The 25,662-nt window shown below is 35.5% G+C and overlaps 1 protein-coding gene and 1 long non-coding RNA gene across 4 annotated transcripts in view; one reads left to right on the top strand and one right to left on the bottom strand.

The window, feature by feature from the left end:
* Window positions 1-25,662, bottom strand: part of dock8 (dedicator of cytokinesis 8) — a 54,383-nt gene that overhangs the window by 27,349 nt on the left and 1,372 nt on the right. Inside the window, exons 2-17 of one of the 3 annotated variants that reach the window (XM_048209650.1) lie at window positions 14,546-14,651; window positions 10,930-11,105; window positions 10,127-10,198; window positions 9,864-9,969; window positions 6,800-7,012; window positions 6,571-6,656; window positions 6,273-6,339; window positions 5,149-5,298; window positions 4,470-4,547; window positions 3,917-4,073; window positions 3,690-3,814; window positions 3,143-3,233; window positions 2,887-3,049; window positions 2,141-2,258; window positions 532-602; window positions 297-441 (exon numbers count right to left, since the gene is read on the bottom strand). In XM_048209650.1, coding sequence (XP_048065607.1) covers window positions 297-441; window positions 532-602; window positions 2,141-2,258; window positions 2,887-3,049; window positions 3,143-3,233; window positions 3,690-3,814; window positions 3,917-4,073; window positions 4,470-4,547; window positions 5,149-5,298; window positions 6,273-6,339; window positions 6,571-6,656; window positions 6,800-7,012; window positions 9,864-9,969; window positions 10,127-10,198; window positions 10,930-11,105; window positions 14,546-14,651 — 1,924 coding nt within the window. Of the gene's footprint in view, window positions 1-296; window positions 442-531; window positions 603-2,140; window positions 2,259-2,886; window positions 3,050-3,142; window positions 3,234-3,689; window positions 3,815-3,916; window positions 4,074-4,200; window positions 4,341-4,469; window positions 4,548-5,148; window positions 5,299-6,272; window positions 6,340-6,570; window positions 6,657-6,799; window positions 7,013-9,863; window positions 9,970-10,126; window positions 10,199-10,929; window positions 11,106-13,056; window positions 13,185-14,545; window positions 14,652-25,662 lie in introns of those variants that run through there. The other 2 variants (XM_048209651.1, XM_048209652.1) reach the window with 2 other exon arrangements.
* LOC125279703 lies at window positions 13,248-22,890 on the top strand. The gene is made up of 3 exons (XR_007187433.1): window positions 13,248-13,382; window positions 13,779-14,757; window positions 22,346-22,890. It is a non-coding gene; the product is annotated as an uncharacterized LOC125279703 (long non-coding RNA).

Genomic DNA, 25,662 nt, shown 5'->3' with positions numbered 1-25,662 from the left:
GTAGCCTTGGTGAGCAGACGAAACTTCTTTTAAAAACATTAAAAATCTTAGTGGTTCCAAACTTTTGGACTGTACTGTATATATTTTTTTCTTTAATGAATTGAGAAAGTTCAAAAGAACAGCATTTATTTGAAGCAGAAATCTATTGCAACATTATAAAAGTCTTTATTATCACTTTTGATTAAAATATTGCATCCTTGCTGAATAAAAGTATTAATTTTCTTCTTTTTTCAATCTTACTGACGCGAAACTTTTGAACTGTATTGTTTATACACACAATCTGTTCAGTCACTCACTGAATATCCAATGAGAGTCTCTATACTTCCAGTCTGGTTCTGTTTCTGCTGGCAGCTGATATGGTAGAAAGTGAACAGCAAGTGGTGTTTCTCTGTTAAACGGGCTGGAAGACGAATCTTTAGCTCGTCATAGAAATCAGGAGACCTGCGGAGGACATGGAAACAGCCTCTGACACCACCCTTACATTTGCTTGATACACTGAACACAGGAATTGTTGTAAGAGACCGTGATTACCTGTTGTGGTATGTGACTGGAGTGTAGACCTCTTGAAGAAACTCAGGGCCGCTTGATTTTCCATAGATTACCTTTTGAAGGAAATACAGAGGAAAATACAGGTGAGTGAGGTCACCATTTGCATAAGAGCAGAAATGTATGCAATATGAGGACATTTTTAAATATGCTCTACACACACTAGTTACACATTCACAAGCATGGCTGATCATTTTTATACAAATATTTATGATTTGTGACTTAATTGTTTGCCACTTAGAATGTAAGAGTTTATACATTTTGTACCTCATTATTATTCACAATAAACTTAGAATCATACAATAAAATTATTATAAATAAATACTAAATTAATAAAGTTTATATTATATATTATTTTCTTTATGGCTTTGTTAACAAATATCTACACTGTAAGATAAACAGTAATTAAATATAAAATAATAAATATATTTACAAATGTTTAAATTCCTTTTGTTCTTTTCAAACCCCTTTCTACTTTCAAATCTTACTGATATTTTTTGGAACCCAGCTAACCTGATTTTTATTTTATATATATTATATTATTATGTTATAATAAAATTATTATTATTATTATTATTATTATTAATAATTTATTGTAATTATAATAAATAAAAAACATTATAATTCTAATAAAATATTGTTTATATTACAATGTAAAAGCAATAGTAATATATTTTTGTTATATTTCTGTTATATTATGTTATAATAAAACAAAACATATTATTATTATTAATTTATTGTAATTGTAATAAATAAAAAAACATTATAATTCTATTAAAATATTGTTTATATTACAATGTAAAAGCAATAGTAATATATTTTTGTTATATTATGTTATAATAAAACAAAACGTATTATTATTAATTTATTGTAATTGTAATAAATAAAATACATTATAATTCTAATATAATATTATTTATATTACAATGTAAATGCAATAGTAATATATTTTTGTATATATTATTTCTATGATATTATATTATAATAAAACAATATGTATTATTATTATTATTATTATTATTATTAATGTATTGTTATTATAATAAATAAAAAACATTTTAATTCTAATATAATATTTACATTACAATGTAAATTAAATGGTTATATATTTTTGTTATATTTCTATTATATTATTTAATAATAATACAACTTGTATTATTATTATTATTATTATTATTATTATTATTAATTTATTGTAATTATAATAAATCAAAACAATTGTAATATTATTTATATTACAATGTAAATGCAATGGTTATATTGTTTGTTATATTTCAATTTTATTATGTTATAATAAAACAATATGTATTATTATTATTATTAATTTATTGTAATTATAAAAATAAAAATAAAATGCATTATAATTATAATATAATATTATTTATATTTCAATGTAAATGCAATGGTTATATATTTCTGTTAAATTTCTATTATTATGTTACAATAAAACAATATATTATTAGTATTAATTTACTGTAATTATAATAAATAAAATACACTATAATTATAATATAATATTAATTATATTACAATGTAAATGCAATTGTATATTTCTGACACACATATAGACACATATATGTGGTTTTGCACTCACAGGCATGGCACAGCTGGAATCCTCACCACTCATGAACTGGATTTTAACCGTAATGTTTCTGGCTGAAGTCAAACGATTAGTAAGATTCAACCTCAGAGGATACAAGTACAGCAGGTTCCTGTAACATAAACAAAGTTAACATTTGAAGTCCAGAATTGGGTGTAAAAACAAGAACTGACCACTAGATGGCGCAGACCACCCAGAGTTCAGCACTGATTTCAACTACCAAACTAGCTAAAACTAGCATGCTTCCTAAAATTGATTATAAATATGAGACTTCCTGTTGTAAACCTTTTATCTGGTTTACTGCCATATAGCAGTTGTTTTTAATGCAAGTTTATCCTACAATTAATCAAATAAATTAAACAATTTTACTTTTTCCATAATCTATCCAAAATTCATAATCTAAACAATCCTCCTATCCCTCAAAAAAAAAAAAAAAAACATGGCTGCTTTTGTAGGTGAGGCAAGTTTCTTATTTTGGGCTTGTTTTGTAAGACCAGATTGCTTGTTTTTCGTATGAGTTCTGGCAACACTGATTTGCACACAGTTTTTCAAGCGCTCAACCTATTTGTTTCATAGTCAATGAGTGACTAATCATATCAACCACAGTTCTGCCCTCCAAATTCTGACAAACATTGCTACTAAGATTCATTCAAGGTTACTGATTTATGGACCGATTACGGATCTCAGCTTGACAATTCATGTGTGCGTGTGCGTGTGTGTATAAGAGAGAGAGGGATTACCGGTATATACTGTGAGGCACATAGACTTCACTGGCAGGGAACTCTAGCACCTCTTTAACCGGCCGTTGATTTTTCTCAGACACGGGCTTCACTGGAATCAGTTCAGGGGATAGACACCCAGTCACCGTCTCCGGCACTGGAGACACTTCCAGTTTCAGATAGCCTATCAAACAACACGTATGTATGATGAATGATGTAGAACGATTTTCCGTGAAAAAGTGGGCAGCAAAAAGGCACACTTAAGACATCTGCTCACCAGGTATGACTTTTACACGTCGCTGACTGGACGACCTCTTGATTTCTGACAGGAACTTGAACAGGTCCTCATCGCTCAGACGCTCTCCTTCCTGCCGGCACATATTTCACATATTAAACATCTTTTCAAATGGGTCTGGATTATTTTATGGAGAAGAACAGAATGGTTCAGATGATAAATGTTGCAAAAATGCAGTGTGATATTAGATAGAGCTAGCTGAAGAATGCAGGCGCCAATTAATCTGAAGAATGGAAAAATGCACTCAAGGTGACCAACTAAAATTCAAATCATTTCAGCATTTTTTGCTAATGCTAATTCAACGAGGTTGGATTTTGTTCAACAGTAAAGCACTGTTCTGAAATACGCAACTGTTGAAAAATTTTAAATTGATCATATCTCCTTTAGTACCTGTTCTTGGTATTATTGTGAACAAATCATCGTTTTTATTTATATCAGGGAAACCCTGCCAAAAATGCAGATTTTACCCCCGGAACATGATTTTTACAGGGGACCCTATTCTATTCACTCTGAATTGTGCAAGCAATACCTGCTTGATGAAGCTGCACGTGGTGACAGCTGGTTTGAAGCCAGACAGGATATAGTTGTCCTCCATCATGCTGAATCTGTCAGAGTTACGTCTGGGCAATCCTTTCTTTTCCATACTACCCCTGCCTGTGCCGAAATTCAAAATTGTACATGATTATGGATTCAAATTTTTGCAGGGTGATACATTATATTAAAAGACCACTGGTATTCATCTATTCAATATCCTACCATTTATACTGTCTGTGTCACTTGTGTCTCGTTCCAGTGTGGAGTTGATGGCACTCATGATGTTGACCGTGGCGAAGGCAAATGGCATCCTGTAGCGGCCCAGTCTGTGACAAAACCCCTCCGCCTGATTCCTCAACTTCTCCAGCTTCTCTCTGTTCTAAAGGACACAGAAAAAGGATGGAACTTCATAAAAACATAGTGGTTTTATTTATCATAACATTTGGCATTAGTGAAATAATGTAGATTATTATAATTTGAGAAAGAATTGATTAAATTATACACACTTTATGGCCATAAGTAAATGGACACCTTAACAACCAACTCTTGTGTGTTTGTTGAACATTTAATTTCAAATCCATGCTTCTACTCTTCTGGGAAAGCTTTTCATTAGATGTTGGCACATGGATGTAGAGTTTTGAAGGTGTTCTTCCCCACCAGACAGGGGCATTGTCACGACCCTAGCCAAACCCGATGATTAGAAGGGGGTGTCAACATACTTTTGGCCATGTTGTGTACTTTAACAATGAGAGAAAGAGACCTTTTCAGTGGTTACCTTAGCATCACTCTCCTTCAGTAACATATATGGTTCAGCACAATCCCCGATCTCTCCCTGCTGAAGAACCTTCTCAATCTACACATACACAACACCAAACACACTATTAATAACACTTTTGTTACACAACTCTGCCATCCATCATCATCTCCATAATAATTTCCAATATTATGAGGAATCATCACTATCGATACTAGTGGTCCTGATATGGACTGATATCTACAGAGCAGGTCACTGACAAAAACACAAAGATACATATACACTACTATGTGTTTCATCATAAATAATAAGAAGAAATGCTTCTTCAGCACCAAGTCAGTATTTATGAAGGATCATGTGACACTGAAGACTGGAGAAAATTACAGCTTTAAATTACATTTTAGATATTTTATTATGCATATTATATATATATATATATATATATATATATATATATATATATATATATATATATATATATATATATATATATATATATATATATATATATATGTTTATTATTAATTGATAGTCTCAAAATGGCCAAACATCTGTGGATTAATCAGACTGGCTAATATATTGATTTATCACTTGTTGCTAAAATGTATATTCAAAACCAAGGTGATAAAGTAATATCAAAATAATCAGGCTACGCATTATAATAATATCTAAAATGACCTAGACATTTACTCAAGACTACCTTAATGACCAGATATATGTCTGGAGAGGGGTAGGAGATGGAGAAAATAGCAGATCTGGCCATAGTGGAGGTGTCAATGTGGGGAGTATGGGGTCGCAGGAAACCCTTCATCTGATCTGAGTTCAGGTCAAAGTGGAAGTTCTCTGAAATCTGAAGGAAAAAAAACATGATTCGCAATGGACAGCCTGAAACAACCAGCCTGCTAATGCTTTTAAAAACCGCTAAAGAAACAGAAGAGAAATTGTGGTGCAAAATGAACGAAAACACTTCCTTATACTTCATGCAGAGTGAACCAATCAGAACTGAAAGACACCTCACAGTTCCCCCTAAATGATCTCTGAATCTCACTCAATCTGACAAGTCATCTTCAACATTGTGATAAATCAAAGAAAGCCTTACTCGGGCATATCAGGAATTTTAAATGATGTTTTTTCTCTCTTAACATGGTAATGGTAATGGTAATTCCTCCCATCCAAAACACTCTCTACACCAAACCATGGAAAAAAACCCATGCTGCATAAAGTCCCTATTTAGCATGAATCATCTGGTCTGTCTCGTGTATTAACCTTCTTCAGTCAAAGCTAAAGAGGATTAATGTAATACTTCAGGATATTCCTCCCAAATATATCTGCTGTCTGTCCATTTAATATGGAAATACACATGCCACTGCATTTACAGTTGACATCATAACTCACTTATTCCCTAAGATCCATGACTGTCAGTCCAAGACATTCTTAAATTTGTTGTAAAGTTTCATGTTCACTGGTTTTATAGACTATATTTTATGACCCATTTTTTACTTTATAATCAAGTTGTTTTAGACATTTATACACACTAAGAAAGAAACAAAGAAATTAAATATCAAGGATGTTAATTTAACTTTTGACAAAACAATGTTAATGGCAGTGAATAATGAAAATGTCTCATTAAAGTCCAGCTTTGTTCAGACAGAAGTCGAGGAATGTGGGAGGACTAACAGGAAGAACACAGACAGGAAGAATATTTATTAATTATGTCTCCCCAGCTTAAGCAAAGGAATTTAAGCAAAAGGGTCAAAATGCAAAAATATACCACATATTTTAGTTTTTTATTCATAGCTTTTAAGATAACCATCATAAACTGACCTTCTTTTTCTCCTTTAGGTCATAGAGGGCCATGGTTGCAAAGAGAGGCTCAATTTCAATCTCAAATCTGTAGAAGTAAAAATATTCTCTCAAAACAACATTCAAACTATGGAGATCATTTCAACCTCAAAGTAAAAAATAAAATGGGCAATTGTGAGATATAATGTTTTAAAATAAGAAACAGATACAAAGTTACAAATAGAAGAAATTAAGGTCTCAAGTTTAAACTTCAGTCATACAGTGAGACCAACCATTCAGAGAAAATAATCAATAATAGTGAACAGTGAAGAAGTATTACTTGATGTTCTGGCATCGCACTAGTATCCTCTGCCCAAAGTGCTCCTTGGGACAGTCAGGAATGGGCCGAATTGCTACTGCATCCTCCTGCACACATTCAGGAGTAGATTGAAGATAATATTTAGTTTCTAATTGAATCTTACTTGTGTTCACAAAAAAGAAGCACTCTAGAATATCCTGTAAAGAACACAGTTTAACATTTAAGCCTGTATTTAAAGCAAGTGCTGCACCTCATCCATAGGCGGGTAAAGGCCAAAGAGCTCGCCGTAGCGGTTGCTCTGTCTGGCCTCCTGGTTGAAGCGATCCAGTTCCTCCGGGCTGCTGAAGCGCAAGAGGCTGTCCACACGACGGTCCGGCTGCAGTGCCCGTAAGTTGAAGTCTGAGGATGTGAGGGTGGTCCGAGTTGAATCATCGCATAGTGCCGACAGGGACGGAGACTTTTCCTGAGGGGACAGGAGAGAATATATGGAGCGACATTTAGATATCATGGTTTTCAAAATGGACCTGGGGAAGCACAGGGGGCCAAAAGAGGGTGCTAGGAGGTTTAAGGTCAAGTCACCTTTATTTATATAGCGCTTTTTACAATGCAGATTGTGTCAAAGCAGCTTTACATTGATAACTGGTACATAAATTTTGGCTGCACAGCAGCTCTTGAAGAATAGTGTCAATGCATGCAGATCAGAAGCACTGTTGAATAAATGTCAAGAATACTGCTGAATATCAAATGTCAAGTCAAATGTCAAGTGTCCCCAACTAAGCAAGCCAAAGGCGACAGCAGCAAGGAACCCAAACTCCATCAGGTGACATCAGGTGGCAAACAAGTGGCAAATAGGTGTTAAAATGGAGAAAAAAACCTTGGGAGAAACCAGGCTTAGTCGGGGGGCCAGATCTCCTCTGGCGAATTTTAGGAAAAGTTTATATACAACATAAATAATTTAGAAATTCAAAATAAAATACAAAATAATGAATAATAACAAAGTAGTTTATATTTATCAATTTAAAAAGTTTATATATAAAATAAAATTGTAAAAAAAATTACAATAAAATAAGAAATGTTTATCAAATTTGATTGATTCAATATCAACATTGTCTTTATAATACCTGTTTATTGTTTTTTCCCCATAGAATTTGGGTATATAACAGGGTAATTTAGGAAGGAAATCATATTTGGAGGTCCTTGGAACCAAAAAAGTTTGAAAAATCATTGTACAGAGACGCAAAAGAGCTGTTTAAAAGCGAGTCAAAGTCAACATTCTTTCACTCTTCCATTTGTCCTGTAGTCAACAGACTCAAGTGTATATGTCAGAAACTGAACGCACATCTGCATTCTGTATCCAGTGTAGACAGCATCAGTGATTATAATGGGTTTTATTTGCTTTTGAAGCGACACTCACATCCAGTGTAGGCAAATGCCTTTAAAGGGATAGTTCACCCAAAAATGCAAATTCTGTCATCATTTACCCCCCCCCCCCTTTGGAACAAGAAGTTCCAAACCTGAGTTTCTTTGTTCTGCTGTACACAAAGAAAGATATTTGGAAGAGAATATTTGGACATTCTTCCAAATATCTTTTGTGTTCAACAGAAGAAAGAAATTCATACAGGTTTGGAACTACTTGAGGCTGAGTAAATGATGACAGAATTTTCATTTTTGGATGAACTATCCCTTTAAGTGACTAAATGCAAATGGGTGGGGCCTATGGTGATGATGATGAATAACTATTTGTCAATGTCTTGCTCTAAAGGCAGTCATATGCAAATGTGTTTGCCCATGTGATGCCACAGATCCCGCGAGAATGTTTGAAGAATGAATGAAAGGATAATGTTTTAAGCTATGAAACTTGCAGGATGTTTTACTAGTATAAAGACCTCTTATGTCAAAAATCAAGGCAAATTTGACTTCTCATGTCATGACCCCTTTAAGAGCATATATTGCATATACAAGCTAAAAAGGACCAGATGAAAAACAATGTCAATGTCAAAAGTACAATGAAAAACAAAGAAGCACATAGAATGAACTATTTTCCGATCTTATGTCTTTTGATTACTGACTGAACTAGCAATGCCACATAGCTGCATGTGAGTAAGAGCAGAGGAGCTCTGTATAGTTCTGAGACTAATGCCTTTTTCCAGGAAGATCATAAGCCTTTGAGATGGATGAATTCTCAAAACCCTAGGAGAGATTTCAATTAATCGCCAAATATAAGAACCATATGCACTAGCTCTGATAGTGGGCATCATGCAGGGTTCCCATGATGCATTGCGTCTAGCCTGTGGAATAGACCTTCCCGTAACATTTGTATTCTTAATCTACTTGCTTAAAGACACACATCACAGAAGAGAGCTGGCTAGCGGGGCCTTTGGTACTCCTCTGGATTGCTAATAACCCCTGCAGTGAATGCGGAGGCCCTTTAAAGGATCCAAAACTAAGAGAGGATCTTGGTGTTCCCACAGACTCTCAATCTAAATTCATGAAAAATACATGGAGTGAAACAAATCTTTGTTGTCTGGATAATTAAATCTTGGCAAAGTTGCACTGGGACGGAAGAAGTGGGGACAGAATGAATATTCGTGCCTCATTATGTCCCTGGACCCTGACAAACAAGGGTGGGATGGAGCCAAGATGGTGGTCATGGTGGCAAACAGAAAAAAATACCTGAGAGAAAGATTGTGCTTAGTTTATCCTCATTCTTCTCATCTGTTTATTTCTTTATGTTGAATTAAGAGGAAATTTATTTGTTTTGTATGGGATTGAACACATAATGGGATGGGTGGTGACAAACTTTAGAGGCTTTAAAGGGATAGTTCACCCAAAAATTAAAATTCTGTGATCATTTACTCCCCCTCAAGTTGTTCCAAACCTGTTAAATGTATTTGTTCTGCTGAACACAAATGAAAAAAATTTTGAAGAAAGTTTGTAACCAGGCCGCTTTGGGGTACCATTGACTTCCATAGTAGGAAAAAAAATACTATGGAAGTCAATGGTGCCCCAGAACTTTTCAGTTTCCCACATTCTTCAAAATATCTTCTTTTGTGTATAACAGAACAAATACATGTATACAGTTTTGGAACAACCTGAGGGTGAGTAAATGATCACAGAATTTTCATTTTTTGGGTGAACTATCCTTTAATATAATAATAATAACACAAAAAAAAATTGGGAAGATAAGTGCACATAGGGTTGGGTGGTGTACTTGAGTGACACCAATAACAATGTGTACAGAAATCCCAATTAGCTGCTTTGTTGTTATAAAATAGCATGTATATAAGAGGAAAAGTTTTATAAACTCTGCTTACTGATTGCTCTTGTTTGTCAGGCTGAACGTCAGACTCAAACGTCTGTCTCTGTAATACTTTGTAATTACTCCTCTCAGAGTAGGCAATCCATCCATAACCCTGAGTTCTGTGAATAAGAAACACAAAAACAAAACAAAACACAAAATTATTATAGTACCTGTGTGTCTGATGTAATTTCTTTAAGTTATGGTTTTTGAATATTTAAATTGAACATTTAAAATTAAGCCCTGAGGAGTGACAAGAAATAAAGTCTGGGAGTTTACCTTCTGCTAACCATCAGCCAGGGCTGCGTGTAACTCTGAACGCAATCCCTCACATGGGGATCCAGTTCCACTCTGGAGACACACAAATATACACATTATCCATGAAGTCATGAAATAAGGAATACTATTTCTGAATCTGCTGTTTGGTGCTCCGAATCTGCTGTTCGGAGCACCAAAGTCACGTGATTTCAGCCGTTGGCAGTTTGACACGCGATCTGAATCATGATTCGACACACTGATTCATTTATGCTCCGATGCTTCATGAAGCAGTGTTTTGAAATCGGCCATCACTAATTATCTTTTCAGTGTGAAAAGATGAATCTCAAAATCATACAGTCACTGCTGGAAAGGGTTCAAATATGCAAAAATGCTTGAAAACTGATGAATCTGCAGGAGCTGGAGGAATTTTCTGAAGAACAGAGCTCAGTTTAACTGCTCAGGACAAACAAGAGACTCATGAACAACCATCACAAAACAAAAAAACAGTCGTAGATCATCAGGTAACCACACACAGTATTGAGAATCAGTGGTTCACATACTTATGAATGGGGTTATTTTAATAAATTCAGCTATTGTTTTGTCTTGTGAACTAAATGCAAACATCTTTTATGTAAAATATCTTACTCAGGACAGTACTAAACAAAAAATAACATGCATTTTTTATTATCCCTCTTATTTTATTAAAATAATTCTCATTTTCACAGATTCTGCAAGGGGTTCACATACTTTTTCATGCCACTGTATTAGGCCACAACTCTAGATGACCTTCTCAACCCCGACAGGGAGCATCAAGCAGCACCTACCCTTCCTCAGCGACAGAGGGGCGGACTGTCCTGCATTCCCTCTCCACCAGCTCCACTTCCAGGTCATCGTCAGGAAACTCCCCCAGCTCCTGCATGAGCTCAGCATCTCCACTGCGCAGCTGTGACATCAGGAACTCATCCAGGTCCACCGGCTCAACTGCTTCATATGACTGAGGCTATAAAGAAAACCAGGACATACAATCAAAAAAAATATATTATAATAATAATAATGATCATAGAATGAGCTCTTTGGTGGTTTGGACACATTAGGCATTATGAAACCCCTCTGTTTTTGTTTGTTTGTTTTTTACTTTATTAATAAAATAAAAAAGTCAATAAAGTATACTATCAAAAATAGTGGCAGCAAACAGAGGCCAGAGACCATCATCAAAGATGAATGCATCACTGCTGTACTTCTCCTGGCACTAAAGCATTCAATCTAATACAATATTAGTTGTCCACCAAATAAGACATGCTTTTAATCTCCTTCTATAACAACTAATGAAAGGCCTAAATATAAAAAACACACACACACAGAGAGAACTAGAACGCTTTATGACCTCTATAAAAAAAAAATGAAACAAAGAAGGAGGCTAGAAGCAATAAATCATTGCTGATGACATGTTCAGACCATAGCAGTAAAAAAATGCACTGCCTACAGTTGTATTTCTCAGTTAGTAAAAAGCTCGACTGGAACAGAGAGCATTCTGTCATGACTCGAGGCAGACAGATCCAGACCTGCTGAAAATCATCAACCAAACTGCAAAACTGCTTAAGGTCATCAACAAAACAAGGTTGTGATCTCATGAGATGTTTCATAGAGATGGATTAATCAGAACACTATTGGACATAAATATCATCAAACTAATGCTAGCCTGCAGAAAGAAACAAAAGCATGTCAAATAAAGAATTTAATAAAGCGCAACTTTGATAACCCTAAAACTGGTTATGTAATGTCTCAAACACACTTGAGGTCTAGTGAGGGCCTCTCTCTTATCTTGTACAACAACACTATCAGTTATCTGAAACATGCCCCTATAACAAAAGGTCTTACTAGAACAATTCTGATAAAACACTTTCAAAACCAAGTATCACTCTGACACACCTTGAAAAGCATTTAAAGGTGTAGACAACGAATACCATCACAGGAGAAATCAATAAACAACCAGTTTAGATACGTTTGCGACACAATGAAAATGATGTCTGAAGCATTTAGCGTTTATTTCAGAAGAAACACTGATCTGAACTCTATGGAAGCTTAAGCAGAGTAAAACATAAAAAAGGTAACTGAGAGAGAACTTTATACTTTTTGCAAGACACAAGAGATAACATTGAAAAATATGAAATATCGCAAAATACTGAAGATCCTGAAGTACAGTATAAGGATGCAATAGAGAGATATAAATGTACAATTATCAAAAACAAACAAAACAAATTTGAGGTATAAAGTCACAATAGTGAGAAATAGTTTCAATAGTGAGAAAGTCACAAGTGAGTATTAATTTGAAATAACTGAGATATAAAGTTGCAGTATGTAAAAATAAAGCTGCAGCTGTGAGAAATAAAGTCACAATAGTGAATAATGAGTAACGTCTATTATGGAAATAGGCTGTAGCAAATGCTTCCTTAGGTAGTACAGGGAACAAAGCTTGTATTAATGACTGTGAAAAAGCTCTGAATTTAAATATATCAACTGTTCAAACTTTTTCTTGCTGTGTGGTCTGTGTACATCAGCAGTTGACAGGGGAGGAGCAGTGTAACTGCTGATAAACAGTGATATACTATGTGGTCTATGTTATTTCTGTAGATCATCTAACCCCATTCACTCTAAACCAGTGAAGAGAAACAAATATTTACAAAAACTGACTGTTTCATATATCTGCATTATACAATACACAGGTTTAAAAGTAAGTTTTTCATCCAGAGGCCTACTTGTGATTCTTTGAAACAACCACAAAACAGTTCCTGGTCTTTATTCGGCACCATCAAGCTTAATACAACCCACCCAGTCTGCGTGCATTGTGTAAATTTAGCCTAGAGTTTCAATTCTGCATCTACCAATTGAATGCAACCAACATACATCAGACAGAACAAGTGCATCTGAAATGGATGAAAGAAAATACTCACCAAATTCTGCTTGCGAACAAACTACGGGGCAACTGACAAGATGGCGTTGCCCGGAAATAAAAACGACTTGTTTCAGCAACTCTTCCTTAATAGGTTTGAGCAGCATGAAGCTCTCTATCTTTTGGGGCTTCCAAAAGCAGGATGTGACATCACAACCACTTCCCTTACTAGCTATGGTGAAATAGCTGGGGCACATAAGCACTCATAATCGAGTCAAAAGCAAACGCCGGTTAACTTAAAATCAAATTATGGGTCAATGCCAAAGTTCTGATCTCCACTTTAAGAAACTTTGAAGGAATTAGATGATCACTGTCAAAAAGTGAAAGGTATTGTGGAACATTATTGTATGTTTACAGTGCTTAAGAGCTTTCAAATGTGTTGGCGGTGAGATCACTAGTAAGAATGCAGATGGTAAACCATAATAAAATACTTAACTTGTTAAATTGTGCCATGCTATTGGTTAAAAATGTAACTGTTTTACAATAACTAATAATGAAAGATAAATTTATGGGTTTATCATGCTGTAAAGAAAACAGTGTACACAACAGGGCGCTTATAATGCGTAACCCACTGAATTTCTCAAATATCAAAATTATAACTACTTATCAATCATTTTAAAGCATTATTACTGAAATATAATCAGTTTTTAATCCCAAGAATTTTTCATTACTATATATATACTATATCATTACTATAACAGTTTCATTTGCCTTTCATTGCAGTCTGTCTATAATGTGAAAAATGGGAAAACATCACAGGGAAGATTATGTGAATATGAAGACAACAGCTTCTAAAATCCATGGATATTAAAGATGAGAGAGAGTGTGTGTGTATATATATATGTGTGTGTGTGCGTGTGTGTGTGTGTATAAGCTGGAAGGCACCAGCTGCAGTGGTCTGGTAGGTTGGGCTCTGACCCATTTTCAGCAGACAGGAAGCACACGCAGGTTAACCAGCTCAACCACAAACATATTCACATCCACACATTTGTGGGACTTACCATTCATTTCTAATGTTCTTAAGGAAATATAAGAAAGAAACTTTTTACATTTATACACAGTACTGGCCAAAAGTGATGTCCGGCCTAGGAAAATCATCTTCACTCTTTATTCAAATATTATTAAAAATGTGATTTTGTAAGCATATTGCATAGTTGTGCTCTGAGTCAATTGTTTTAAACATTTATATTATATATTATATACAAAATCTTTTGAATGCTCAATGCCATGACTGACCAATCAGAGTGCAGTAATCCAGAGAGAAGTGTAACAAATATAATCATCAACAATCAAACTGCATTAGACAGTGATGTCACAGACATTTACATACACCCATTATCACATCCAGAATAAACTGTTCATAAACATAGATCCATGTATAATGTACGAATGACCTCTTAGTATGCAGAGAATGGGTTTGTTTCTGTGAAGTAACTCAATTGTGTAACTCAATCTATTGAAGTATCAATCATTGAAAGTGCATGACTCACTATGTTGAAGCAGAAAGAGCCAGAGGCGCTGTAACTGTGCCGGTGGTGCGGCAGGGAACCATGGCTAATCCCACTGAAGTGTCTCCGGATCTCTGCCGAAGAGTGCCTGGGACAAGAGAGAGAGACAAGGATGAAGAGGGTAGAGAGGAAACAGAAAAGAGAGCTGCAACACTGGATTATTCTCCAACGGGGGGGAATTGTGCAGACACCAGGTGCTTGTTTAGACACTCCTTTCTGTATAAATGTGTGTGTGAGACGCAAAGTTACACACACTATATGAACCTCCCCATCAATTAGCTCATACATTACTCCTCATTAAACTCAGTCCCCCTCAGCAACCTGAAGTTAAGTGACTTGCTTAGGTTAAATTAATAAACCAGAGAGCTCCGTAACTGTGTAGATCATGATCATCTCCACCTATATATGAATAATACACCAATACAATCGCCCAGGGCTGCAATTCCTAAAAGCATCATAAGCTTAAGTAGATTGTAGAACCATTGCCACAATTTCTACTCCCTACTGAAAACTGTTTCAACCTCAGTGTAAAATACCTTTAAAGCAATGCAAGCTTTTTTTCCTTTGCATTTTTACATTAATTACCTCAGAATCAAACCCATGACTTTAGCATTGTTAGCGTCATGTTCTACAGTTTGAGCTTCATGACGTTGTACAAAAATTAAAAAGGTGGCATTTAAATGCACATATCACAATTATGAAAGTCACAATTATTAAAATGTCTCAATTGTGGGATAAACAGTCATAATTGTAAAATACAAAGTTGCAATTGTGAAATATAAATCGAAATTTCAAGTAGAAAAATGTTATAATTATGAGATATAGTCACAATTCAATTACGAGAAAGTCAAATTTGTGAGAAATAAAGTTACAACAGAAATATAAAGTCACATTTCTGAGAAAGCAGTCACAATTGTGAGATATAAAATTGAGATATATAGTAGAGTAAAAAAACTGTGGTGAAAACAGACTTTTATCATTTTCAGATATTTTTAGTGAGCTAATTAAATATGTAAAAAAAATTAAAAAAAAAGAGTTACATTTCACTGTATAGTTGTACATATCAACTGCTTTAAATAAAAAAAAAATAATAATAAACAGTATTAGCTTATTTCATACACTTTTAAAAAATCTTTATTGGCATCAGTGGCTAAATGATGAATCTTTAAGGGTGCGTTCACACTTGTAGTTCGGTTCGTTTGGTTCATTTGGTTCGGACCAAAGAAGAAAAAAAAACATTTAGTCCTGGTCCGGTTAGCGTTCAGATTGGCAATTTTATCACCGAACCAAAAGATACCGAACCTAAAGGCACATGGATACATTCACAACGTGATTGGTCGGATTTTATGACGTATTGCCTATTTTGAGACGGAACTTACGGAACATCCAAAACAGTGCTGTTTGCTGAGGTAAATGCGCTCGTTGTGTGTGCGTAGCCTGCATGTGATGGTATTTTGGCCAGCTGGGAACTCGTGAAGAGCTTATAAAATGTGTAAAGTAGTCAAAACACCGGCGGGAATCCATCCGTCACACACACAAATGATCTGCTGCGTGGAGACGCGCGTCTGATGCCGGTGATGAGCAAACTCGCGACTATGACAAGAAAAACCGACATGCGTGAGGATTCTGTCCATTTTAGGGTCTCGTCTTCCTGTTTTTGGTTCGGTTACATGTCTTTGGTCCATGTTGCGTTCATATATCATTCGAACCGCACCAGAGTTCGTTTGGAAGCGGACCGAGACCCATCTTTTCAGCGGTCTCGGTCTGCTTGTTTGGTGCGCACCAGGGTTCGGATGGTAGCGTTCACATATGTTCAAATGAACCACACTATCCGAGCAATCGCACCAGGGTTCGTTTTAATCGAACCAAACATGACAAGTGTGAACGCACCCTAAGGTTAATGGAACCTTTCCGTTGCACAAAAGGTTCTTTATAGGGGAAAAAAACCTTTTAGATAATTAAAATGCTCTTCACACTAAGATTTTTTTAAGAACTATTCACTGAAAGGTTTTCTATGCAGTTGGGGAAAGTTACTTTTAAAAGTAATGCATTACAATATTGCTTTACTCCCTAAAAAAGCAGTCGTGTTACTTCAGCAATAAAAACAACAATAAAAAAGAAACACGTATGTGGTGTTTAACTAAAGTCATTTTTGGTTATTTGTATGGTTGAATCGGATCATCAAAGGTCAACAGCAAAACACTGATTAATAATTAATTAGTTACTAAAGTGAGATTAAACACAAAGTATATTTGTGTTATTTAACATTTAATTATTGCATGTTTGCATAATATTCTGAGTTTGCATTTCACTGTTTTTATTCATTTTGAGGAATACTGAATCTGTTTTTTTACAAGTGAGATGAGTGCCTGCTAATATTTAGTCTAGAACTACAATACTACATAGAAATACATCATGTTTGCACAGCGTTACTTGCGTTACTTATTTGTAACTTATTTTAAGTTCCTTTACTTCAAAGTAATCCGATTACATAACTTGTGTTACTTGTAACTCCAACAGTCTAACAGTGCTTCTATGGCATCACTGTGTGAAAACCTTTGAAAAAGCAGAAAAAGTTAATCTTTCCCTCACAACCAAAACACACTCCTTCGGTGACAGGAGCTGCGTCTTATTTCGGAGGCTGTGTCCTCCGGAGGTCGCATTTGAAGGCTGCATACGTCATCAATGATGTCTTATTTAAGAAGTAACCGTAATAAATTGACAGATATTCATTGTGTAAAATACTGTCATTTCTTTCTTACTTTGCAATCTAATGGTTACTTTTCTTAAATGAGACTGCCTCGATGATGTATGCAGCCTTTGAAGGGTGCAGCCCCTGAATTGGGACACAGCCATTGTTGAAAAATCTCTCGGCTTCAGTAGCCCAAACAAAGAGCGTTGATGGGCGTGCTCTTGCTCTTGCTCTGGGTGATGTGTGTGCGCACGCTTATCAGGCAGAAGTGCCCATACAAGGAATTCCGCCTTTTATTACATGATAAAGGGCCATACTCGGAAAAAAAAAAATGGCGAAACATGTCCACAACCAGAAGTTGTATATTTGGCACAATACTCCGTCATACATCCAACTCGTGTTCTGGCCATGTTTAGCATGAGAATCCAACAGAGTAAATAAGTCAGAATGCATGAAGTAGCATTAGATCCCCCCCTTTAAGAAATATTACAACAATATTCTACTTCGCTTTCCAGTTATCAGTAACTTAAAATATCCATATCAATCAACCCATTTGAATCCAAAACATTTGCCTTATCGGCCTATCTTCTTAACCATCATCCCAAAGCTTCCCAAGATTCTTTTTGTTACAGTATACTTAAGGTCATACTTACATCATTATCAATGCTGTTGACATTTTATTGTCTCTTCAAATATTGACGAAGTAGATTGTGATATCAGAGACTCATTTGTAAACTTTTGGCTGAGAGTCGAGCACAACAACAAACCCTTCTGTAACATGCAGTAATCAGCTTTTGAGAAGCACGCTGTGACATTCCCAAATAAAGTGTAAATGATTTAGACACTCTTAATGAGATGTTCCCCCATCACTGGATAGGGTGCGCTAATGATGAGTGTGAGCGCAGCTGTGCACCTGTGCCTCCTAACCACTTCAGGCAAAGTAGAAAAAGAAAAAAAGAAAAAAATCAGGCAGACAGTGTCCCAGATTTCCCTGTCGTGCTGCAGCATCACTGATTAAATTGAAATTCACAGTGTAAAAATGACACAGCATGACTGACATTTACTCTGAATTTAGAACACATACTCCAGGCTAGCCTAGAAATGAATTAAACTCTGATTCAATGTGACTGAATGTGACTTCAGTCACATTCCCACAGTGTCTCAGCCAACAATTCATACAACGCAGCCTGTTTTTCCTCCGAACTTCCATTGATATTAGCAGAAGGATTCGCCTGAGAAGCGGAGAGGTATTGAATTTGGCAGCCAGCCTTCCGGGCTGCAATACAACAGAGTGCCATTGTGCACCCGCTTTTAAAAAGCCCCCAAAAATGGGTCACCATTCATAACGCTGTTATGTTTCCCCCCCAAACTCATTTCCACGGATTGTCTGTTGTGGGATAAAGGGCTTTCTGTAATCATTTGCACTTTACATTCAACATGTTTGAGGTAAAAATGCTTTACCTCAAACACAACATTACAAAATTCATCCGTTAAGTCAAAAATGCTGTAGCTGTTGTTCTTGTTTTTCAGGACTCTGCTCAGTAAATTGTGCCAATACAAAAAAATCTACTTGAATAGCTAGTTTTTAAAAACTAAAGGAGATTTTGTTGAATTATTAAATAGATTTTCATTTGTCACTAGATCCACAACATCAGCCACAGACTTCATTTAACTATTTTAAAAGTCAAGTCTGGGGCAAGACAGAGGACAGCATGCAAATGGTCGAAACCGCAAAGACAAACAGGCGTGAATGAATTATAGCATGCAGCCTAGATCACAGAATACTGCAGAGAGTATTTAACACACACAACATGTTCACCATTTGTTCATAATAGTGCACGTCCTTACAGAACAAAGGTCAAACTGGTGTAATCTCTCACCGAAACTCCTGTAAAACCTTATGCAAGATTAAAAGCAAAAATCACATTTGTCTATAAAATCAAAGACGGAATGCTGTTTCACTCATTTATTGCAATAACATTAGATCTTTTATAGAATAACCAAGCATTCAGTTGCAGTGGTAAGTGTTGAAGAAAAAACAATTAAACATGAAAGGCTATGATGGGTGGGAGCTACCGTTCTTATCCACAAAAATGTTACAGTCTTAGTATGACTGGAATATTCATCACAATAAAATTCTGTGTTATCATGGACTGCTCTCAGCACTGGAGTTAATGACATAGGGTGCAGAGAGACGAGTCTCAATTTGACCCTCCTTCTCCATCAACTTTGACAGGAGCTGTGATTATAGGGAACATTTCACGCAAACAAACACACACAACATGCAAAGAGCTCACACTTTATGAACATCCGTCTCTCTCCTGGAATTTTTATAGACTTTTTGATGATGATTTTAATGATCATAAATCTTTTGTAATGCAATCTTATGGTAATTGTTTGTATTCTACAGACATTTGGGTCATTTTGACTACTCGACTGATTACTTAAACAGGTACTGAAGTACTTCTGAAGAGTGAAGGGGAAGTGTTGGAGCAAGTTCTGTCTGTGCTGCTTTTTAAATTGCTGGTCACACGTCAAACAGACGCCTTTGGTTATTTAGTCTTGTTTTTCCAGCATCTCACCACATCAATTTAAAATACATCTGTATGTTTTTTTAATCAAGGATGCACCAATATTGAAATTGCGCCCTTAAAGGGACACTTCACTCAAACAGGAAAAATGTCAATGGTAACCAAAACTGTTAGATTACCAACATAATAGAGTTGTGGTGAGCTATACAAGGGTTTAATCTTTGCCATAATGTATCGATATCCCTTTAACTTAGTGCTAAATGATCATCTAAATATTAAAACAGATGAAATCAAATAAATATCTAATATCAGATCATGTCCTTTTCTAGTGTAAATACTATCGTTCAAAAGTATGGGGTCATTACAATTTTTTAAATATTTTTATGCAGGCTGCATTTATTTGATCAGAAATGCAATAAAAACAGGAATACTGTGAAATATTATTACAATTTTTAAATAACTTGTTTTCTATTTGAATATATTTTAAAATGTAATTTATTCCTGTGATATCAAAGCTGAATTTTCAGCATCGTCATTATTATTAATGTAGTATGTAACATTTGTGATGCTTCGTATTTTTGTGGAAACTGTTTTTCATGATTCTTTGATGAATAGAAAGTAGACGTGCCGATATTTGGTAATGCGATATATCACGATAATGAATATGCGCGATATTGTTATCGTGGGTGCTTCAAAATACCGTAAATAATAATTTATTACCAATTATTACAATTTTTATAATGCATTTAAGAATACTTTCCCCATCAACCATATAAAATGCACAACACCGCTCTGCGTCAAAGGGACATGCGCTCAGATGTAAACAAGCTCAATGTGCATGAGAATGCAGAATGCAGCGGTTACCCCGGAAACCCCGTAAACAAAGCAACTGCGCTAGTGAAGTTTTTATTTTTTAAATGTTTCAAACAGCCATTCATTTTTTGTAATCTCAGTGTTGTTCATCACAGCACCAAATACTTAATACTTAAAGACTTAATAGGCCATTTATTTTCATACTTAAACATTTTTATATTTTTTCCATATTCTGGACTACAACATGCCCTAATGATTAGAAATGTGACATACGGCTTCATTAGTTAACATGTTAATTCATTATTACCAAACTGACAATGAAAAATACTTATAAAGCATTAATTAGCATTAATCGAGATTACTAGTAGTCCCTGCATAGTGACTAGGTAACACTTGAGTAATTGATGATGCATTTTATGACTATATTCAGAGTAAAAATGATGACTGATTACGTCTCAGACACACGATAATGTTCTTTACAATTTGTCAGTTAGTTAGTTATTAATGATGGTAATTATTGATTAGCTAATAAGGAACTATCTTCTAAAATTGATTAGTTAAATCTGATTAGTTAAGCTTGTTTCTATATTAGTTAATAATAGTAGCTGAAGTGTTAATGTAGTACTACTCATTAGTCCTGCATTACTTCCTGCATAGTTACTTATTAGTGACAGACCATTATTCTAAAGTGTTACCGAGATATTTTTCATAAAATCCGATGGCTCAGTGAGGCCTGCATTGCCAGCAAGACAATTAATACTTTCAATGCCAAGAAAGCTACTAAAGATGTATTTAAAACAGTGGTTCAACCTTAATGTTATGAAGCGACGAGAATATACTTTTTGTGCGCCAAAAAAACAAAATAACGGCCTTATGACAATATCTAGTGATGGGCGATTTCAAAACACTGCTTCATGAAACTTCGAAGCTTTACGAATCTTTTGTGGTTTGGAGCACGTGTCAAACTGCCAAAGTCATGCCCCCAAGTGGTGAACCATTGAAATATCGAAACACTTACCACGTAACGAAGCCTCGTTTACTGAAATCATGTGACTTTGGTGCTCCGAACCCCTGATTCGAAACAAAAGATTCGTAAAGCTTCATAAAGTGGTGTTTTGAAATCGCCCATCACTAGATATTGTCATAAAGTCCTTATTTAGTTTTTTTGGTGCACAAAAAGTATTCTCGTTGCTTCATAACGTTAAGATTGAACCACTGCAGTCACACAAACTGTTTTAAATTAGTCTTTAGTAGCTTTCTGGGCATTGAAAGTGTTAATTGTCTTGCTGTCAATGGAGGCCTCACTGAGCCATCGGATTTTATCAAAAATATCTCAATTTGTGTTCCGAAGATGAACAAAGGTCTTACAGGTGTGGAACAAAATGAGGGTGAGTAATTAATGACAGAATTTTCAATTTTGAGTGAACTAACCCTTTAACATTATACATGTCTTTACTGTCTTTTGGTCAATTTAATGCATTCTTGCTGAAAATTATGAAGACTGAAGAGTATTAATTTTCCGTCAAAACATAAAAAAAAAATCTTACTGACCCCAAACTTTTAAACTGTGGTGCATTATATTGACTTAATTCTAATTAAACTTTCAATTCAATGTAATGTAGATAAAATACACATTCAGAAGGAATTCCATAGGACACGCAGTTGTCAATAACCAACAGTGAAATCTTCCCGAAAAAAACAAAACAAACAGAAATCAACATTTGTTCTTATTTTTCCCCATTACAGATGGACCACAATGACAAACCCGCTGTAAAACACAATTACAGCCATGACAGCGTCAGCCACATTCCAAAGAGAGCGGACTATGATTGTTTGTCTTAGTTGTCTCAGCCAAGTATGATTGTGGGTCAGGGAGCCTCATAACAGTATTGTGCAAGAGCACTGCTTTAGTGTGGAACTTCCCTTGAAGGTCAACATCAGCTGAAGATAGCTGAAATTAAAGAACTATTCTCGTGATATGGCAAGCGTTTCCTTCAACTACAGCCTTTCTGCTGACTGAGGGCTTTCGTTTATTGTCTGCCACGTCTCATTACATTCTGTTTTCATCACATTGTCTGTCCTTAAACATTTAATGTCACTTCTCATAGTGAAATGCGCCTAGAAAAATCAAAGGATTATGAAAAGGACGACGGAATAAAACCCCCAGGGCACCCTTCTTCATAACAAAACACAGCTGTGCTCAGAGGACTTTTCATGTGTGAATGCATCATTCATGCAAATAAATGTGTGGTCACTGAAAATGAGAAGGGACATGGAGGGTGTTGCATGAGCCAGGAGAAATCTGCAGCGTATGTGCTGACATTTTCTCCTTTTCAAAGCTGTCTGCACGAGACAGCACGAGTTCAGCTTGTGCAATACAGCAGCTGCCTCCACAGCAAGTATCAAGCCCCCTGTGGATTGCACTGGTTAGGTTGCACTTGAAGGAAAATCTGGGAATCATTCTGTTGGCTGACCAGCTCAGGGATTTTTAGTGCTTGCTTGGTTTTGTATTAGAGACACTAAGATCTATATTCTCTATTACTGTCTATAATCTCTTTACCATCAGTGAGTCATTTGGAATTTCCTATTACAAAGAGGAAGTGAAATGGTGACTGTTAATTACTTAATCATAGTTACCCAATACTGCTGTGACAACAGATATAAACCTAAAGCACAAAATAGTGCGCTCTAGGTTATATCTACTAATTTCTTCTTGAAAGGTTTAGATCAAAATTTTTTCTCAAAAATGAAAATTACCCCATGATTTACTCACCCTTAAACAATCCTAGGTGTATATGATTTTCTTCTTTCTGACGAACACAATCAGTTATGTTAAATAATGTCCTAGATCTTCCAAGCTTCATAATGGCAATGAATAGAGGATGAGATTTTGAAGCCCAAAAAAGGGCATCCATCCATCATAAAAGATATCCACAAGGCTCCAAGGGGTTAATAAAGGCCTTCTGAACTGAAGTGATGTGATTGTGTAAGAAAAATATCCATATTAAAACTTTAAAAATTAAATTAACTAGCTTCCGTTAGATGGCCATACACAAGTCGACTTAGGCCAAAAGAGTAACCCCTGAGTCCTGACGCGATGTAGGAGAAGCGTAAGCTTTGACGCTCGGTTCAAACAAATAGGGCTGGGCAACAAACTCAAGCTCCTCTTCTCTCATATCAAAATCGACATTTCTCTTTAAAAATTCTCATTTTAGACTTCTAATTCGTGACCGGTGTTTTGTTTTGCTCTCTCATCTGTGCTTCCGCGTTCGTCAATACGTCACTCGTTGGGTCAGAGTTTACTCTTTCACCACAAATCGATGCACACTGCCGTCTGTCCAAAACTAGCTATTTTAGTTTTTAAAATTTTAAATATAGACTTTTTTTTACACAAACGCATTGCTTTGCTTCAGAAGGCCTTTATTTACCCCTTGGAGCTGTGTGGATATTGTCTGGCTATCACCAGACCAAGCTCAATTTCAAATTGAACATTGGTCTGGAGAGTCTGTATGTATTTTCTAGCGCACAAGAGGCGTGATCAACGAGCATTATTCATGCAATTGGATAGTCCTTCAACCAATCAGATCAACGATCCGGGTGACGTACTTTGCAGAGCGACGCAAAAACTCCAGACAGGTTTAGTTTGTATTGGTTTGTAGCATTGATCAGCGGTTTGCAGAAGTAGCAATGGCATCGAGCGATTTTTGCAGGTTGTGCAAAAAAAAACATGAAAGTGAGTGGTATTTACACCCACTCAAGCGATTTGTTTGCTAAACTAAAGAAGTCATTCAGCATCCTGACAAGCGATCTAACCAATCAGAACGAAGAATCCGCCATCTTGTCCGACAAGCAGGCAGGAGTTAGATAGAAGATTAACCTCGGTGGAGTTAAACTTAAAAAAAATTGTATAGTGACGTCTTTCCGCGTTTGAAACAACATTCATTCTCATGTTCATTCATGTTTATTTGATGCTATAAATGGACTACTAGGAAGAGATGAACGGTTTACGAGCCTCTTGAGCTGAGGCGCTACAGCAATCTGTCATGACACATTAAAGAGCCACAAAACGGATTTTATTGTTTGAATTTCTTAAAAAAACTACACAGTTTGAAAGCTGGGACTTTGTTTAATATCATAAGTAACCTGCTTTGTCTTGTCTGTCGACGTGTTGTCAGTTTCCTCTTTGCTCTGCAATGTATTTTTCATTCTTTTATGATGGATGCACTTTTTTAGGCTTCAAAATCTCATCCTCTATTCACTGCCATTATAAAGCTTGGAAGACCCTGGACATTATTTAATATAACTCCGATTGTATTCATCTGAAATAATAAAGTCATAATACACCTAGGATGGCTTGAGGGTGAGTAAAGCTTGGGGTAATTTTCATTTTTGGGTGAACTAACCTTTTAAATCATGTTATGGTAAATAATCAAAAAATGGTTGATATTAAAATTCTATTAGATTTTGTAAACAAAACAAAAAAACACTAACACTTCAGTAATGAAGTGTGTTGAATTCATACAGTATTATAATGTATATTAAAAATGTTTAATAAATGGATATTCATTTGATATTTGCTAAAGATTTTATTTAACACTGACTGTTATTAAATTATTAGTGTAAAGAAGTTACTTTTAGATGATGGCAAAGGTAATCTAAATGCAAAAATAATGAGCTGCACAATTAAATATCCAATTATATATTGTGCATACCCTACAATCTTTTCATGTACTTTCTCTGCTTTCCATCTGATTCCAAATACAATGCCAATCCAGCACAATAACAATTGTGCTGATACAGGATGCTACTGGGCATGCAACACTGTTTTTCAGCTTTGACAAAGCCATTGAGTGCTCATTGGGGGCAATGTATACAGAATATTTATTATTTGTGACATTTTTCAGTCAAAACATACACATACTGCACAGACAGCAGCCTTGGATTTAGTGCACAATCGCAATGTAATTTTGGTGTAAAATAGATCACACCTGCAGTATCTGTGATACCACTCCAAAGCCTCAACCAATATGCTTCAACCACCATTGAATGCTAGCCTACTTACA

Source organism: Megalobrama amblycephala, linkage group LG12, assembly GCF_018812025.1.
Source record: "Megalobrama amblycephala isolate DHTTF-2021 linkage group LG12, ASM1881202v1, whole genome shotgun sequence".
Lineage (NCBI taxonomy): Eukaryota > Metazoa > Chordata > Actinopteri > Cypriniformes > Xenocyprididae > Megalobrama > Megalobrama amblycephala.
This window is presented reverse-complemented; position numbering and strand designations above follow the sequence as displayed.